The sequence below is a fragment of the Macrobrachium rosenbergii genome, chromosome 3 (genome assembly GCF_040412425.1).
Source record: "Macrobrachium rosenbergii isolate ZJJX-2024 chromosome 3, ASM4041242v1, whole genome shotgun sequence".
Classification (NCBI taxonomy): domain Eukaryota; kingdom Metazoa; phylum Arthropoda; class Malacostraca; order Decapoda; family Palaemonidae; genus Macrobrachium; species Macrobrachium rosenbergii.
This window is the reverse complement of record NC_089743.1, coordinates 90309385-90328902: the sequence shown is the minus strand read 5'-3', so window position 1 is coordinate 90328902 and position 19518 is coordinate 90309385. Positions and strand designations below refer to the sequence as shown.

General features: G+C 36.3%; 2 protein-coding genes across 3 annotated transcripts in view; one reads left to right on the top strand and one right to left on the bottom strand.

Moving 5' to 3' along the window:
- The window catches only part of LOC136827441 (cubilin-like), a 46620-nt gene extending 40312 nt beyond the window's left edge, over positions 1 to 6308 (top strand). The window contains 2 exon segments of the mRNA XM_067085049.1: positions 1 to 2679; positions 2682 to 6308. The exon segment at positions 1 to 2679 is cut by the window's left edge and continues 372 nt beyond it. Of these exon segments, the coding sequence (XP_066941150.1) occupies positions 1 to 2679; positions 2682 to 4102 (4100 nt within the window). The 3' untranslated portion in view covers positions 4103 to 6308.
- Positions 1 to 19518, bottom strand: part of LOC136827457 (uncharacterized) — a 106030-nt gene that overhangs the window by 70453 nt on the left and 16059 nt on the right. The gene's annotated exons all lie outside the window — the stretch shown is intronic.

The following is a 19518-nucleotide window of genomic DNA, read 5'->3' as shown; positions in this document are numbered from 1 at the left end:
CATTATTAGAGAGATTCATCGATGAATTTATAACCAATTATGGCGACCATTCCTTGCAAGCGATTAACCCAGCCGACTACAAAAATGACTCTAACTGGTCACCAAACAAGAGGGTCGTGTCGAAAACTGAGTGTGGGGGAGTCATCACTCTCAATGAAAGTCAGATTATAACCTCTCCAGACTATCCAAATAATTATCCAAACGGTGCCAGATGCACGTGGACAATCATTGCACAGTTAGGTACAAATTTTGATCAGATTCAACTGAATATTCTAGACTTTGCCATTGAGCAAGGGACCTGCATTAACGATTACCTTTCGATTACTGACCATGCAGTCGGTGCATCAAAGGTATTCTGTGGCGATAAATATGACCCTCTGATACTCTCCATGAGTAATTCTTTGACGATCAACTTCAACAGTGATGACACTATCACAAGGAAGGGGTTTAAGTTGCAGGTCTTGGGACTGAAAACAACCTGTGGAGGTCTCTATGACATCATTGGTAACGAGACGTTTCTCTTCACAACTCCAGCAAGCATAGTAGGTTCAAGGTGCCACTGGCTCATCACCTCAAAGTCAGCCGTGTCCCTTGAACTGGTCAATTATTTTGGAGAGAAAGCACTCCAAGACATGCTGAGGGTTACGACAGAAAGTTTTGGTGCGATGGAACCCTTTGACATCAAGAAAGTGTACGTTTCAAAAGTGTTCTCTGTCTCGTTTGCCGAAAATGTACTGAGGAAGGACGAGTTTCAGCCCGGAGCCCAATTTCAGGTTTTCCCTGTCAAGAAGGTTAGGCTTTGTAACACCACCATTGACATGAAAGAAAATGCTTCTTTCATCATCAATTCCAGTAAGTACCCGAATGGTTATGATGACAATGCAAGATGCCTCATTACATTGCAACATGACATGGGAGAAGAATATATCATTAAACTACAGTTCATAAAATTTGATGTTGAAGAACATTCCGAGTGCGGATTTGATTCATTGACGATAATCGACGAAGGGCAGAATTTCAACAGGACTTACTGTGGCACCCTGAAAGAGGAAAGTTACAGAACCAAGAGCCAGGTACTAAAACTATATTTTGAAAGTGACTCTCGCAACGTGTTTGTTTATGAAGGTTATTCCATCTACGCGAGAATACAGAGAATGAGAGAAAATAAATGTGTACTAACCAAGACACAAAGATATGTCTGGACACTCAAATCTCCACCACTTCCATATGTCTATCCAGGTTTTACAGTCTGTGATATCGACGTTAGAGAAACCTCTGTTGAAAGATTCAAGATAATTTTTAAGAAATTCGGTTTGGAGCACAAACTACCTTGTACTGAAGGTGACTATTTGTCGATTACAGATAAATTCATTAACAACACCGAGTGGTACTGTGGGAACATGGAAGGCGAATCGATCATGACGGCTGGTAACAATATCAAATTCCAGTTTTCTTCTGATTTTTATGATTCAGCAAGAGAATTTGAGATTGAAGTAAGAGGAATGGCTTCATCTCACTGTGGCGGAAATACAGTCCTAGCCCCGGGAACCAGCATAAATCTGCGTGTCTCAAAGAACGAAGAAGAATGCGTCTGGGTTGTCAGAGGGAAAAACAGTACTCTAGTTCTTGATTTTAAACGCGTAAGTAATGTTCGCATATCTCAGACAGGCGTGTATAACGAGCTGTTCAGCTATAACGCAAGGACAATAAATTTCATTGACCCATCAGATAGATACATGGTCGTGAGCAGTGAGGAGAGAGCTGTCATTCATGTTAATGCTTATGCTACGTACTCTGAGTGCGGAACTGAACTGGAAGTTAAGAAAAGGCCTTTGATTGTTACCAACGGTGGCATATCCTCTTGTCCCATTACAATCAAGAGGTCACAAAACAAAAAGGAAAGATTGGCTGTAAGGTACACCTTACTCTCTTTGCCTCAAATCACATGTCCTGTGAAAATTCTGGATACTGAAGAAGGCACAGCTACCAAACTATGCTCATCTGATTGGAAGAAGACTTATATAACAACCAGTTCCGAATTCACAATAAATCCTATCGTACCATCATCAGAAAATGCCAATAGCTATATGGTACTGATCAATCCGGTCAAATTTACCTGTGGCTCAACATTTAACGTTGGGGATGATAAGATCATCTTGAAATCAAAATCACTGGACCATAAAACCACTTGCGTCTTTAGGTTTAAAAGCGATGGTAACAGAATAGCTCTTGACATTGCAACATCAAGTAAAAGAGCCTTAAACACGATCAGCGTATCTGCAGACGGATCATTCCAGTCATTACGAGAGTTATCAAAGGATTTAATCACGTCATTGGCGACCAAAAAAGAATTTCTAGTCATCGTAGAACCTTTTCCAAGAACAGTTAGCTTTGTAGTGCAGGTAATGAAAGACCTGCCAGTTACAGACCTGTGTACCACGTGCCTCATTGTAGGACCTGGTAGTCAAGGAGTAATCGTCACACCCACATCCAAAAACTTGAATACATATCCAGCTGGATTATCTTGTGATGTTAAATTTGAAGGTAGTGATCTTAATCGGACGGTTGCTCTGGAATTTCAAAACATTGATATCCCATTGAACACATCCCTGGATACTCTTACTATAGTGAAAGAAGGAGCTGAAACTATTATTCATCCTGCAAGGATAACACCACTCCCTATACTTTGCTGATGGATACTCCATTTTCTATAAAGTTCAAAACCAGAAGTAATAATGAGTATGAAGGATACAAGATTGGATACAATGTTCTTGATTGCGGTGGTATTATTACACTGAAAGATGAGTCACCAATTATAATAGAATCGCCTGGCTATGGCAATGTGTATCCTACTTATACAGAGTGCATTTGGCAGATTGAAACAAATATTACAAATATCAGTGACAGAATCCGAATGAAAATAAAGAAATTGGAACTTCATGCATCTGATAAATTAGAGGTCATTGATCCCTTATATAGCCACAATCGAATATATTCTTTTACAGGGTCCGTTAATGGATCAGTGATCACCAGTGTTGGAAATCAGCTGCGAGTGATATTCAAATCTGATTCCAGAGGAGTGAGTGATGGTTTCCAGTTTGAAGTGAGAGCAACTGTGTCAGGCTGTGGTGCTGATATTGACACAGCAGTAGTGGGAGAAGGAACTATCTCAACGCTCGATTTTTTCCCAAACACTGACTATTGTCTGTTTCGTGTGAGGCCAAGTGAAGGTAAAGTAATGTTGCTTGAACCACTTGCAAAGAGGAGGTCAGACAGTGTGCGTCGCATCCCTGACACAAGTGAGTGTAAGGAGGGCAGTGTGATTCTTTCTGACAAAGGTTTCTTGAGCCAGGGTGAAGTATACTGCAACAATGACTTATTGCCAGTTGTCATGACCACGCAAGATTTGTTACTGTTGATTAACACTCCTGCGCTGCCGCCAATAGAATTCAGATTCAGAGCTGGAGGATGTGGGGGTGAAATAAGTAATGACAGTCCCACTGGCACTTTGTCTTCTCCAAACCACCCAGACCCATTTCATGGGCCAATGACATGCACCTGGACGTCTCGGTCAGCGATGCTAATCGAAGTGAAGTACATAGATCTTTTACCAGAAACTGATTACCTCAACTTAACAGACGCAACTCACAATGTTTCATTGACAGGAAGCACGTACCCTTATTATATTCTCTTGGATGTACCATCTGTGATCACTTTCATGGGAGGTAGCACGGATGTGAAGACAGGATTCCAGTTAGAGTATGAGTTTGTGGACCATCAAGGAGTTTGGAACGTCGACGTTGCTCTGCCGGCCATGATAGTGGGGTGGCCAGGCACGCAGCACAAGCCATCAGCGTGGCACGTAGTTGGGCCTAGGGGAGGAAAAGGTCTGACAATATTGGTGTGGGCGGCTTACATCCCAAGTGACCCAGAATGCACCACACACTTCTTACACGTCGGTGGCGTGAATGAAGAAGGAGAAAGAGTTTGTGGTGGCGCAGGTTTGCGAACCATACATGTATACGGACGGGAGGCCATCTTAGTACTCCATACTACTTCTCCACTAGCAGTCTTAGCTGCCTCGGTCCACGTCATGGGATGAACATATTTCTGTAGCATAGATTCACCATTTGAACCAGTATGTACGTTTCCTGGTACATTTTCCTCGTCAAGCAGCCCCGCTTAACAGAAGTAATTCTATTGTAATTATCTGCATTGTCTTGCTTTCATTTTGTTTACTGATTCGTCCTGCCATATATCTGTGCACATGCATACATTAATTCATTTCAATATCTACTGTGTTTCCTGTGTAGATTCTAAGAACAAGTTGTAATTACTGTTAAGATCATTCCTAAGAATAGGATCTACTCCGCAGTATTCATATACGACGACAATACTCTGAGTTCTCTTACTCTCCCAAGCCTGTCATATACGTCGTGACTCGATGACTAACTAGGCACTAATGTCCCTGGCCTATTGGTCTCGGGTAATGTTGTGACAGATTGCGTGCTTTAGTCAAGTCCGTTTCATTTACCCCTCATACTCAAAATGATACAAACTAACACTGGATGTGAACAATCACGATTGCCTTTGCCAAATGCATTTATCTTCCTTTATTCCGCGTGTACCAAGAAGTGCCATTTTATAGTGGAAAGTAGTTTGTGTAATGAAAAAAGGAAAATATATTCACCCGCGGAAAAAAACGTTCAATAAAGTGTTTATAAGGCAAAGAAGCAGACTGAAAAACCACTGCAATAAATTTCAGGAAGCTACAAGAGTGACAGATTTATAGGCCAGATTTTGACTCCCGGCTTGACGCTCATACCCAGCCACAGTCGGGTAGTTGGGTACACAGGCGCGCGGAAAACGGGGATCGAATCTCGCACCTTGCGAATGCGAATCCACGCTCCATAATAGATTCAAGTTACTGAAGTGCAATACTATATATAAAATGCCGTCAAGACTTGCCATGTCATTCTGATTCGTTTGTAAAGAACAGAATGACTTACTTTTTTTTTAAATTGGCGGTTTCGTCTTAGGACAAAGCAGTTTGATAAATGCTAGTATTCATTACGTAGAATGAAACGGCATCTAGCAAGTGTAATTTATTACAATTACAAAACGTTAATTTTGATTGCAAACGTTTAATACACAGACATTTTTGAAGACTGCCTGCAAACTGCAATACTCAATTCTTATAATTGTTTTCAGTAAATGTATGTCTTATTCTCATCAATGTACGGTATCCATACTACATGTTATGATATATATGTTTTAGTTTAATTGATAGTTTATATATCTGAGATGATATGCCTTTTCAAGTTACCCAGACTTGTACTGTAGCTGATATTCTGATAAACTGATTATCACAAATGTAGTGGAGTTGAAATGAGGAAAAAAATCCACGATAAGAGACGTTTCACAGTTTCTCTTGAGGAATACCTAAATAACTTTTGAAATATTTCCTACAAGAAATATGTTTTTAACTTTTGTAAAATATTACGTTGAAGGTGAGAGAGAGAGAAACATATACTTGCATTGTACTGATAAATTCACTTATCAAAGAATCCAGCTGAATATCTAAACATATTTATAGCTCATTTATAGCTTATTGTTTGTGCTTTGTATGAGCAACCAGCCTTATATGTTATTGTTACCGTTGCTATTGTTACTGTTTTTTATATATTTAATGATGTTTTTCGTTGTTGCTGATGATGTTGATGTTTTCATTTCCAGAAGTTGTTCAAGTTACTGAATAACCGCAAAATGAAGACCGGATTCCCACATTTTATACTTGAATGTGCCCTCGAGATTTTCTTAGTTTTACAGTCATTTAATTACTGAATCATCTGCTTGTCAATGTAAGCTGATGCTGCGTCTTAACTGTAAAAGCCTATTTATTTATTTATTTATTTATTTATTCTATTTAAGTGATATCCCTTTGTTATATGTTATGCCTTCCGTTCTTTGAATCTGGTCTGGCTTTGTCCCTTCTTCCAGTTTCTACTTAAAACTTATCTGTTTTGTTTCATTTTTGTTTCCCGTTCTTTTATTTCATGACATCCAGACCTTCATTCTTACGATTTCGCTCTTCTCGATTTTCTGTCAGTTCTTTGTTTATTTTCGCTTCTCGCAATCTTAAAATTTTTGTACAGTTTTCTCAAACACATTTTGTACAGTATTTATTGTTTTCAATGTCTGACGCCGGTTAGAAGGTTATTTTTCTATTGATATCGTTGTTGTTGTTATAAAATAAGTACAAATGACTGTTATTTGACATAAGATGAATAAATGGTTGTCAACAGACGTAAAAATGTTGTTTCAGTGTTGTTTCCTGTCATTTAGACTCGATTTTAAGTGTGTATTCCCGTCATTATAAAATCCAGACAGCTTAACGGATCCTAAATCCTAAATCTGATGAATAAATTCCGTCAAATGAATATTTAGTTTTCATTGAATCGTTTTGTTTCAGTGCCAATTCAAACCAGTATTACTGGCACTCAGTTTTTTCACACAATATTTTTGCAAAGTCTGGTTTCTCGTTTTGGATACGGACTTTAACAATCAAAATATGATGCCACAACAGTTACCAAATGCTACCGAGTTTGGAATGATCGTGACAAGTAGCTTTCGCAAGGCGGAAAGAAAACGACCTACAAAAATCGGCCTCCGTTGGCTGCTCAGATTTCCGAAGTCCACATCAGGTATCATATTCTCTTTCAGACCTTACCAAAATTAGGGAAAGGGTCTGTGCTGGTGCAAAACTAGCTAACCTGAGCCAGCCACGACAATGAAAATTACACTTTCTCTGTAATTCCATTAACGGAAAATGTACCTGGCTTACAGCATTCAAATGTCAGGTAACTCATCCAGTGATAGTGTGTTGGCCAGACGTTGCACCGAGCGTCGATACAAATTCCGAGAAAGAAGTTATTGTTGATATCTATTTTCAATAAATGAATTTGTGTTAGAGGATGAAGCTTCCTAGATGTTAACTTCATCAGTTAAAGAAATAGATTTTTCCCGTATGGGAATACTATTGTCTCAATTGCTGACGTTGCTTCCGGGTAAATTTCTCAGCAACTTCAACCACTGTAGATGAGAATCACGTCGTGTGATTCATTATTCTAACAGTGATACTACTGGGAAGATGAATAAGGGAAAGCAAACTAAAGATGAAGTGCAGAAAAGTCGAACAAGCGATAAAAACAAAATGTTGAGAAGAAAGAGGATTTTGTGGAATTAAAGAAACTTCAATGAAAGATGAAGATAAACTGAACAGATAAAACGTATAGAGGAAAACACTCAATAAGGTCAATTACAAGACATTAATAATATCAAGAAGTGGCGTGAGAATTAAAGAGGAAAAGTCAGAAAACAGACGATTTCCAGACAAAACATAGAGTATTGGGATGAGAAATATACAGACCTGTAGGTTTCTGCAAAATTATGAAACATTTAAAGTGAGGCAGAATGTAGGATGGCTAAAAATATATATATATATATATATATATATATATATATATATATATATATATATATATATATATATATAATATAATCACGGACTAATTACCTGCAAGAAAAAACTTCAATGAAAAACCGGACTTGTGCTTCATGATACTACAGAAAAACTAAAACATAATTACAATAAAGGAATAAAATACGTAACAACTAACAATGTGAAACGCTGACTGATTAACAAAAGAAGAATACATTTAACAAAAGAAGAATACAATCTCATGGAATAATAAGAGCCTTTTGGGTATGATCGTTATCGGGAAAGACATTCCTTTCAGCGCGCCCCGTTACCGATAACACTAATGACGAAAGCGCTTTTTTTTATTGCTCGCTTTTTTACGAGAATCACGCCGGCATTATGCAGTCTCCCAGAGATGTGACGTTCGCTCAAAATAAAGATAAAACTAATGAAAGGTCGATGTGGGTCAGGCATGGGGGTTAGACGATGCCCCACACTGGAGGTGGGTAGAGCTGTGTCGCCATTCCTGGAGACACTGAGATAGCGGTGGGAGCTGAACCACGAAACTAGTTCTTCATGCATAACGTACCCTCGTGCTGTGTCTTCTTTGTAAACACTGTGGTTAGTGTTGGTTTTGCTATCCTACGTTCGCATAGGATAGTCGCAGGAAAGGGGAACAAAGGAATCAAAGATCGAATGGCCTATTTTGCTATGCGAATTCAAATCCCCGGAAGCAATGTGTAATGAGCTAATGCGCATTTTCACCACCGATTCTAATCTCGTGCTGCCCAAACATACACACATACAATATACATACATACACACACACTATATCTATATATATATATATATATATATATATATATATATATATATATATATATATATATATATATATATATATATATATATATATATATATATATTTATATATATATATATCTTAATACTAAGAGCAGGGTTCCATGATGTCGAGAAAAATCTCATGTAAATTAGAGTGAAAATAGATGAGCACTGCTATTTCAGTTTTTATATTTATTCATCTCCAGGCTGTCAAACTTTTCAGCAATACACTGGAGCTTTATTCGAAGACGAATGTTTATAATAACAGGCATTTTAAGGGATATGTGGTTCATTTCATGACGGCTAATCAAAGAGATATTGTCAATACTAACTAACGTCTATGAGCCCTAAGACAGAATCCCATTCACGACTAGAGTCCCTGAGAAATGCAATGACTTATGCAAGGGAAGAGCAACGCCCTGCAAACTATTATGGCTTCGCAACGAGGTGCGACATTATTTTTATAGGTACGATATAACCCTCTCGTTTTCGTCCACATTCTGGACGTCCATTGACCATTCCGGCACCTTTTTGTTGCTAAAGCCGCCATCCAATTTCGCTCTTGATGAGATATAGGCAATAAAAAGAGAACGTTTTTGCTTATTTTTTTTTGTTCTAACCCCATAAAAACTCGTCGTTAATATATGAGGAAACGTTATTCATTAATGAGTTCCATAAAAAAAAAAATACAAAGAAGTTAAGTATGCCTTAGTTTAAACCAGACCACTGAGCTGATTAATAGCTCTCCTAGAATTGGCCCGAAGGATTAGATTTATTCTACGTGGCTAAGAACCAACTGGTTACCTGGCAACGGGACCTACAGCTTATTGTGGAATCCGAACCACATTATGACGAGAAATGAATTTCTATCACCAGAAATAAATTCCTCTAATTCTTCATTGGCCGGTCGGAGAGCCGAACGCTGGGCCAACAGCATGCTAGCCGAGAGCTCTACCCACCCCACCAATGAAGAACTACATACAGCGTGGGTATATATTACCTCTCTGTCAATGAATAGTAGGGTATCTTGTACTGAAGAAAAGTGAACTTTTTAACCAGTCTTCAAGATTATAAAATCTACTCTATATGCTGTCTAACCCAAAGCATCGAGGAGCTTTGACAATATATGGGATTGTCAACAAAAAACTTCAGGTATTGCTGGAAAAGGCATTTTTCATTAGAAAAAATCACGAACACTTCATTCCAGTTACCAACTTGAAAGTCAAATGATAATTCAACAACGGACCCTGTTCATAATCACAAAAAAAAAATGAGGGTTTCTGTAATGTAATAATGTTATTTCCTTACTCTAAGTTCTGACGTACAGAAAAATTTAAACACTTTACTACATTACGCTTCATTTATATTTACCAAAAATTAACTCTTCAGAAAGTTAATCTTTAGTAATATTCGAATAAGCGTAACCGGAGCTAAGGATTACACACGCAGACACACACACACACACACACACACACATATATATATATATATATATATATATATATATATATATATAAATATATATATATATATATAATATGTATATATATATAGTTTATATATTATATATATATATATATATATATATATATATATATATATATATATATATATATATATATATATATATACATAATACATACACACATATACATATATATATATAATTATACATACATACATACATATATATATATATATACAGTATATATATATATATAGGCTATATATATATATATATATATATATATATATATATATATATATATATATATATATATATATATATATATATATATGTGTGTGTGTGTGTGTGTGTGTCCATGCAACTGTTAGTTTTGAGTGTGCTTATTCGAATGTTGCCAAAATCAATTCTGGGAAAGCATAACTCTCGCTCGTCAGTATGCTATAAGCCCTTCCCCTGGCCCTGCCCGTCCTCAGTATTCGAAATTAGGACCCCTAAAGAAGATAGCAAAACTGCAAAAAGATAGACAGTTAAGATGAAACCCATCTTACCCACGCAAGCCTCAAATCGCTCATTCGAGCAGCCCATTACTGCACTGAAGTTTCCAATACAAATCAAAACATGTCTAGCAACTCTTCCCACTCCTTCCTGCAGCTTTCCATAAAGTGCAACTTTCCTTTCATCAGGTGCATCATTAGCGGGTGCATGACACACAAACAGACTGATGTTACCGTGATCTGACTTGAACCGAGCGTACAACAATCGCTCGTCCATAGGATCCCATTCACACAGATCCTTCTTTGCCTGGCATCCCAACAGCAATCCTACTCCCTGATATTGCATTGCATCCCGTCGGCTAGACGTCAACAAACGTGAGTTATTCCCCAAATCCAATTTATCGACCCCAGTTAATCTTGTCTCTGTCACAGCAAAAATATCTACTGTAATTGATAACTTTGAAAAACTGCCGCCAACTCTTCAATTTTTGCTATCCTGATAGAGCGTTCTCACGGTCTAATTGCCAATTTTGATAGCATTTTCAGCATGAATAAAAGAATTAGGAGACCGTGAGATTCTTAGCACCCACTGCCCGTTTAAGGGCTGCACGGGACTTGGGCGGCCATTTCTCTTCTGTCAGAGTCCATCAAGGTTTCTTTGGCTAACTACATGAACACCTCACCGCAGTGTTGCGGTCGCAGCGGGCAGCTAACTTGCCTGAGTGCCCATACCCGACAGGTTCAGCTATGGGGAGGCCAATCGCATGCCGGCGTGCTTCCCAGCCATTGCACTCTCGAGGAGTTTATCTGCCTGAGAAGCAAACAATCCCCTGCTTCCACACGCACACACACACACACACACACACACACATATATATATACTGTATATATACATATAAATTTCTGACTCACATCAGGATCGAGCCCAGGTCTTTCAATTGAAATGCAAGGGCGCTGCGCACTCGGCCATACAAGTCAGCGGCCTTGCCTTTCAATTGAAAGACCTGGGTTCGATCCTGATGTGAGTCAGACATTTATTTCTGTTCCATACGTGATTGTGTGTTGATTATTTCTTATTGATTATTATATATATATATATATATATATATATATATATATATATATATATATATATATATATATATATATATATATATATATATATATATATATATATATATATATATATATATATATATATATATATATATATATATATATAATCTATTTGTTGATATACGCTACAAGGCTTATCGGAACACAAACAGCATAAGCCTCAAGAATAAATGAAGAGATCTGGCAATATACTATGATTATGTATGAGAACCCAATTTTAGGCTGAAGGTTTAAATTTTCAATGTTCTCATGCTGGTGACTAAAAAACTGATAATAATCATCATATATATATATATGCATCAAAAGCGTTTTGATTGGGAAACCAAATCGCTCAACAATTTGCATTCATTAGTTATTTCCTAATGATATTTGCTAATATGTTAAATGAAGTTCATTGTTTTGTGACACAAATAATTATGTAGAGAACCAAGACAAAGAATTTATATATATTATATATATATATATATTTTGATATATAAATATATATATATATTCATTATTTCCTAATGATATTTGCTAATATGTTAATGACGTTCATTGTATATATATATATAATATATATATATACATATATATATATATATATATATATATATATATATATATATATATATATATATGCATGTGTTTAGAAAGTGTCTCTCTTCATTACTAAGCTTAAAGGATATAATGAACACCCATATTAAACAAACGCCCTAATGCGTAATACATTCCTAAAATTTGCACTATCAAATGATCTTCCTTATTTGATCACTAAAAAATACTGGTGCCTCATGAATCCTGACTATAGGTACGTTATATTGATAAAAAAAATCCCAAAAATACTAATGGATTAGAGTTGGGAAATCTGTTCAGCTATATAAAATCGATAAGCTTAAGTAGGTGTCCTATCAAAAAGAATTTAAGAGTTCTTTATTTTTAAGGTAACAAAAGCATGTCGCTGAAATGAGATTAGGGAAAGCCCAGGAATTTAAAAAAAAAATTAAATTCAACACCTTATAAGATACAGCACGTTTTCTTTGTCTTAGGAAAATGGCAAATGCATTCCACATAAATTAGCTTTACTTTTCGAGAAAGGTTCGGAATTCGGGTCATGAGTTTCGAGGGATTTTTGCGGATGACTGTCTCCAGCGAAGAAGAGAGGTGGTTGGAGATAAACGCCCAAAAGAAAGACCTGCTGGTATAATTAACGACACGGAGATGGAATGGAAGACGAAGAGATAGAGAAAGAGAGAGAGAGAGAGAAGGGTCACGTGTTTAATATACACGTTCTTACACACACACACACACACACACACACACACATATATAATCATGAAGCTACAAATGTCGCTTAATATCAAATTCACGCTACCTCGGGAATATCTCCGATGGAGAATGATCTTCGAAGGGGAATTTATAAGTGACAAATGGATTGGTACTACCGGGTCACGAACCCTCGACACAGAACTTATCCAGCAACTCCAGTCGACGTTACCACTGAGCTATCATGATTGTAAATAAATCACGGTGTGATAAAAATTTCACATATACATATATATACACACACACACACACACACACATATATATATATATATATATATATATATATATATATATATATATATATATATATTTGATATATATTTGTATGTACGTGTGTATACGTGTGCGTATGTGTACGTGAGCGTAAGTGTTGTTCATTTCTTTTTTTTCAAAACACCTGTCAATAATAAACAGTTAATACCAAGTAACTGCATTAACTCATGCTTGCCTTAACCGTTATTCTACACCCCGTGACACAGTTGCTTTCAGTTATTACTCGCAACAAAAAGGGCGAGAGAAGAAAGAGAAGAAATAAAAAAAAAAAGAAGGAAGTCATCAAGTTTCAAGCGTTGACTCTTCAAGCACTCTCCTGATTAAATCAAATTGCCATTATTAGCCAATCAAAAATGGAAGATTTTTTTTTGCGTTGTGCTTTTGTCGCAGCTAAAGCAGGATGCTGGGACGGTTGTTTATAGACATGATTTGGGTCGTTGTTATGAATGATAATCTTCACCAGAACGAGTTTGTTTTTCTGAGGAGAATTAAGTTTCCTCATGCAAGTGGAATTATTACCGTCGTTGATGCTGAGGTAATGAATGATTTTTTTTTAGCGAGAGTTAATGAGACGTTTACTGCAGATTGACAAAAAGCAGTAGATAGTTTGGTGGAGAAATGTTTTTCATTCTCTCTCTCTCTCTCTCTCTCTCTCTCTCTCTCTCTCTCTCTCTCTCTCTCTCTCTCTATATATATATATATATATATATATATATATATATATATACTGTATATATATGATTTTTCTAGAAGATTTAATGAGACGTATAGATTGACAAAAAAACGGTATATAGTTTGGTGGATTTTTATTCTCTCTCTCTCTCTCTCTCTCTCTATATATATATATATATATATATATATATATATATATATATATATATATATATATATATATACAGTATATATATCACAAGAGACATAACTTAGCAAGTAGCTATGATAAAGGATTTTAATTTTAATTGTACCCACATCCGGTATTAACTTTTACGATTGTATCCTATCAGAAATGAAGTTATGGAGAGTGACCAGACTGCAAGTCCTGTCGCTGAGGACGTTAAGATCCATCCTGAAGGTCGAACCAAAATTAACCTTCATTCTGACTTCTTTTGCACTGGCCACCGTTGAGAAAGACGTGGGTCCGGGCTGGACGACGACGAGAGAAAACGTGGAGTTCGTTACGCACAAGAAAAATGAGGATACCTAGATCGTTTTATTGTACAGACAATCCTCTTAATCGGTTGTTTTAATATTCTATACTGAATCTGGATAAACGATGAAACTCACTATCGCAATGACATTAGTGATTTTATATTGTCAAGTTCCCTATCCCTCTATTACTTAATAACTAAAGAACGTAAAGAACAATAAACACAAAAGAACGTAAAGAACAATGAACACAATATCAAGTCTTTTGTAAAAGTGGTCAAAGGAAAACTTTGATGCCTGAACACATTTTTTGTTTGAGAATTAGGTCAAAACCTTAAATTTTAGAAAGAAGGATATTCTCTCTCTCTCTCTCTCTCTCTCTCTGTCTAATTAACACAAACACACACACACACACACACACATATATATATATATAAAAATTTATTTATATAAAAAATCATATCGTAAATTATGTTCTCTGATTCTAAATTGAACGGCGTTAAATTTTAGAAAGAGGGACAATATAATTTATCTTTATTTGCGAAAAAAATCAATATCCAAATAATGAGAAAAAACGTATACTTATCTATATTCTATCTATCTATCTAAATCTATCTAAAAATCGTATATCTATCTATCTATATATATATATATATATATATATATATATATATATATATATATATATATATATATATATATATATATATATATATATATATATATATATATATATAGGGAACGTTAAGAGCCCGGACAAATCACATGTCGGAGATAACATCCACAACACAAGTGAAATCGTCTTACCGATGTAATTCCGCGCCATAACCAACGCTGAGCGGCACTGCCGAATATTATCTCCGCTTGACACTGAACGCCAGTAATTGCAATCGCCCCGAACGCCTAAGGGGCGATAATACGCTTGCTTGTAAAACTAACTTCACGACGGCAGTGTACTGTGATCCCAGCGGCGTTTGGTGGCGTAAGGACGATGGTATGCGATCATTCGATTGATAGTTTCACTCAAAGGCCAGGAACAGTTCCCACGCTGGAGAGATCGGGGTTCCGTGGGGAAGGAGCGCTTCGCCTATAATCAGTCTATAATCAGTCTGCTACTTTGGCTGATGATTCACGCTTTAATTGCGGTTCCGTCAGCGTTCCCGGTACGGAGATCGAGGAAGATGTTGGGTAATTGCTTCGCCTCACTCTTTTCTGTCTACGGAGATTATTGATGGAACTTGGTGGTAACTGGTTCTATCGCACTCTCTCTGTCTTCTTCCAAACCGTACACACACACACACACACACATATATATATATATATATATATATATATATATATATATATATATATATATATATATATATATATATATATATATATATATATATATATCTAAATTATATTTATATATATATATATATATTTAATATATATATATAACTAATTTTATATCTCAAATTAAATTTTTACCCACCAATTTAAAGGCACACATAACTAATTCAAATCACATTAACTTACACATACATACTTACACACACACACACACACATATATATATATATATATATATATATATATATATATATATATATATATATATATATATATATATATATATATATATAAGCCCAATTGCTCATGTTTCAAAGCAGCTTATTCCCCTGCACAGTTCGCGCGGAAAACCGTAAATCCTGATAAGGAAAGTTCACGAGTTACCCAGAGTTAGCCCTCATCCAATACAACCTGTGTTATCAGACGCTCTCATTTGTATTCTTTATATACTGTTTACTGTTACGCCGTTCCATTTCCCTTTTATGTCAACAAGAAGTTGTCTTGGAAAAATATTGAGTTCTCTCCCACTGCGACCTCAGTGGGAAATTCTGCTCGCTGATAAGAAAGAGGTTTCAAAAAACCAGATTCATTTTTCGCGCGTTTTATGGGTAGAAGTTCGTACATCTTCTCCCCAGGAATGGCTGGTAATTTGTTGATAAGATTTCACTTCCTTATGATGCTTAACTAGAAGAACATTAACACAAAACCGTAATAACATCAAGAAGGATATTACTAATATCAAAATGATTAATTATAATAATTTTCATTGTCAATGTTTTGTACATTAAAATGATCTCTTCTTAATAGTATATTATCAACGTTGTTTAATTTTATTGTCATTAATATTTGTTATTTTAACAGAACTGTTATTCTTTAATTACAGGTTACAGTTATAACGCATAGGAAATTTTTCATTTTATCAAAATGTATACTATCCACATTTTTTCTTCAACATTTGTCGTCCTATATGGCAGAGGGAAGGTGATGAAAAAATCAAAAGGCAAAATAAACATATATGCCATAATAATATTCCTTCTATTACTAGACCCAATTCAGTAGAAAGTTAATATATTTTCTCTCCCATTTCTACTTGGGGGAGTCCACTAACACCGAGCTTTAGGTGGCTCACTGTAAACGGTACGAAAAATTTCTTGCAACACCTTTTCGGCACCCTGCAGCTTTCATTTCGCACTTATTCATTTTCCGCATTTCAAAAATAGATCTGCCTCAACAAAATTCTTACAATCTTCCTACTTCACTACACCCGTTAAAATCTCTCTCGCCTTTATAGTTTCTTCAGTATAATTCTCCTTATCATTCATTCTGTTGTCGGCCATAACATTTACTCGTGGAGAAAATATTCATCCCGGTGGTGTCCTACATCCTAGTTACAAAAAAATTCCGAAAATTTTCCTTCTTCAGTGTAACTTATTTTAACTGTCACCAGCTAGCTCCAATGCTATGCTATACAACCTTTCACCCTTCCATACAAATCTCTTGAGTCTCTTATTTGGAAAGAAAACTCAACTCCTACATTACTTGTAAAACTTCACGAGGCCAAAACGCAAATGATTGTATTTAGTTCTTTCATTACTTCATTTTCACGTAGCAGTGGAAAAAAAAAAAAAAATGAGACTGCTAGGAAGACACCGCCTCCCAGAGCGCAGAGAAACCTTGGGGAATATGCTCGAACCAGATGTCGATGACTTCCGTCTCTTAAACCAATAAAGGAAATGTAACTCTGGGAACGTCCGTAGATGACGCGGTATCTGTTATACGCAGAGGGGAAAGTTATTTACTGATATGAGTGGCATAGAAAAACATGACTGTCTGATCGAGAATGGAGATCTGGATTTGTCAACGCCTTACAATTAAAACAGAGACGGGCAGACGTTAAACAGATACGCTCTTAATTGGAAGCCAACAAATAGGTATGAAAATGGGGTTTGTCCCGAAGCCTCACGTTTTGAAAAATATAAAACGATGCGAAGCAAAACCTCAGATATTGAAAGCCATTCCTACCAAGAGCAAGGTCAACAAAGACACCGGTTAGGTCCTAATATGAAAACTGTATACTGATGACAGTGTAATCAGTACAGTTTTCATATTTGCAAAACGTTACTTTCGTTATCTTTTATAATTGTTTAATAATTAATTCCTTAATACAGAATTTCAAATAGTTTATATATTTAGACAACTAAATTTCATATTTATATCTGAAATATTTTCTCAGTGTTTTGAAATTCTGAATTCCATCATAATTAATAGTTTTCAGATATAATTATCCCTTTCATCAAGCATTTGCGCCTCCCCCCGGGCAGCCCTTCGAGCTCCCCAGAGGGGGGCGCCCACAAGGTTGGAAACCACTGGGTTAGGAGACGAGTTCTTATCGAGGAGGCAATGGCCTCGCAAATACTCATGAGATATTGTTAGAGAACCTAATTTCATGCGATAGATTACATCGTAGCTTTTTTTCACCCTAAACCTAATTAACCTTCATATCCACATCGTTACGAGGCCAAAGGCCGAAAGATCTAGATAGGAAGCTGACTAGTCGAGAGAGTAATTACTCACACCTAGACTGTAGCAAATCGACTAGATGACCGTACTATCGCATCCCAGCCATATTTCAGTGCTATCGGTGGTGAAAGAGAAGTAGCGACAGGTTCTACCACCTTTCAAAGCTGAAAGCCGGCGTGAAGGTTGCATGCTGAAGGCCTGAAGAGAGAGAGAGAGAGAGAGAGAGAGAGAGATCTTTGAATGTCTTTATGATGCCATGCAATTTCTGCTTGAATTTTAGAATTTTCATGAAAACTATATATATGTCTTATATATATATAATATGTCATATATATATATATATATATATATATATATATATATATATATATATATAGAGAGAGAGAGAGAGAGAGAGAGAGAGAGAGAGAGAGAGAGAGAGAGAGATTAGTGATATTTAAGAGAGGAAAAATTAATTTAAGAAAATATTGGTTATTTGACAGATATATAGAAAAGTTCATTACAATGGTGCAACGCTAAGTAATACATGGACGTTTTCACATGTATAAGTTGGAGCTAAAGATGAAAGTCGCTTATTATTGTTAACCTGTGCCACCAAACCTTTTTAAGTGGATGTATATTCCGTCATTAGAAATATATCAAGTTCACTGAAAGCAGCGTTGCTGGCCATGATCTCAAAACTCGCTAAATACTCGGTACATTCGTGTGGGAGGACGTTTGTTCATCAAGAGGACTTGATATTGGTGGGACAAAGACAACATCGTGACTTTGTAACAATGCAAAACATTTTGGTACTTAACGACAAACTGAAGACTGAGGATAGTAGGGAGAAGCGAAGGCTGGGAGAGATACCTCCAAATCATTAATAGTCGGTTAGAACCTGCAAATTATTGCTATTTTAAATTTTGTTTAATACAGGTAACCGTTCCGAAGAAAAGAGTAAATGATACTAGAGAGTGGATTGCATCTGGTGTACAGGATAGCTTCAGAGCCCACCAACGGCGAAAAAACCTGCGTTGAGAAATGTGCTGTGAATTTAGGGTAAAAAAGGTAGGTGTCACTTGCTATTACACACCCAGTGCATGTGCACAGAATTCAACGAAAACTGAATCGTCCAGGAGCGACCTTTAATCAACATTAAACGATGTGACTTTGATAAAAAAATGTGCTGTGAATTTAGGGTAAAAAAGGTAGGTGTCACTTGCCATTACACACCCAGTGCATGTGCACAGAATTCAGCGAAAAACTGAATCGTCCAGGAGCGACCTTTAATCAATATTAAACGATATGACTTTCATCTAAAAATGTGCTGTGAATTTAGGGTAAAAAAGGTAGGTGTCACTTGCTATTACACACTCAGTGCATGTGCACAGAATTCAACGAAAACCTGAATCGTCCAGGAGCGACCTTTAATCAATATTAAACGATGTGACTTTCATAAAAAAATGTGCTGTGAATTTAGGGTAAAAAAGGTAGGTGTCACTTGCTATTACACACCCAATGCAGGTTCACAGAATTCAACGAAAAACTGAATCG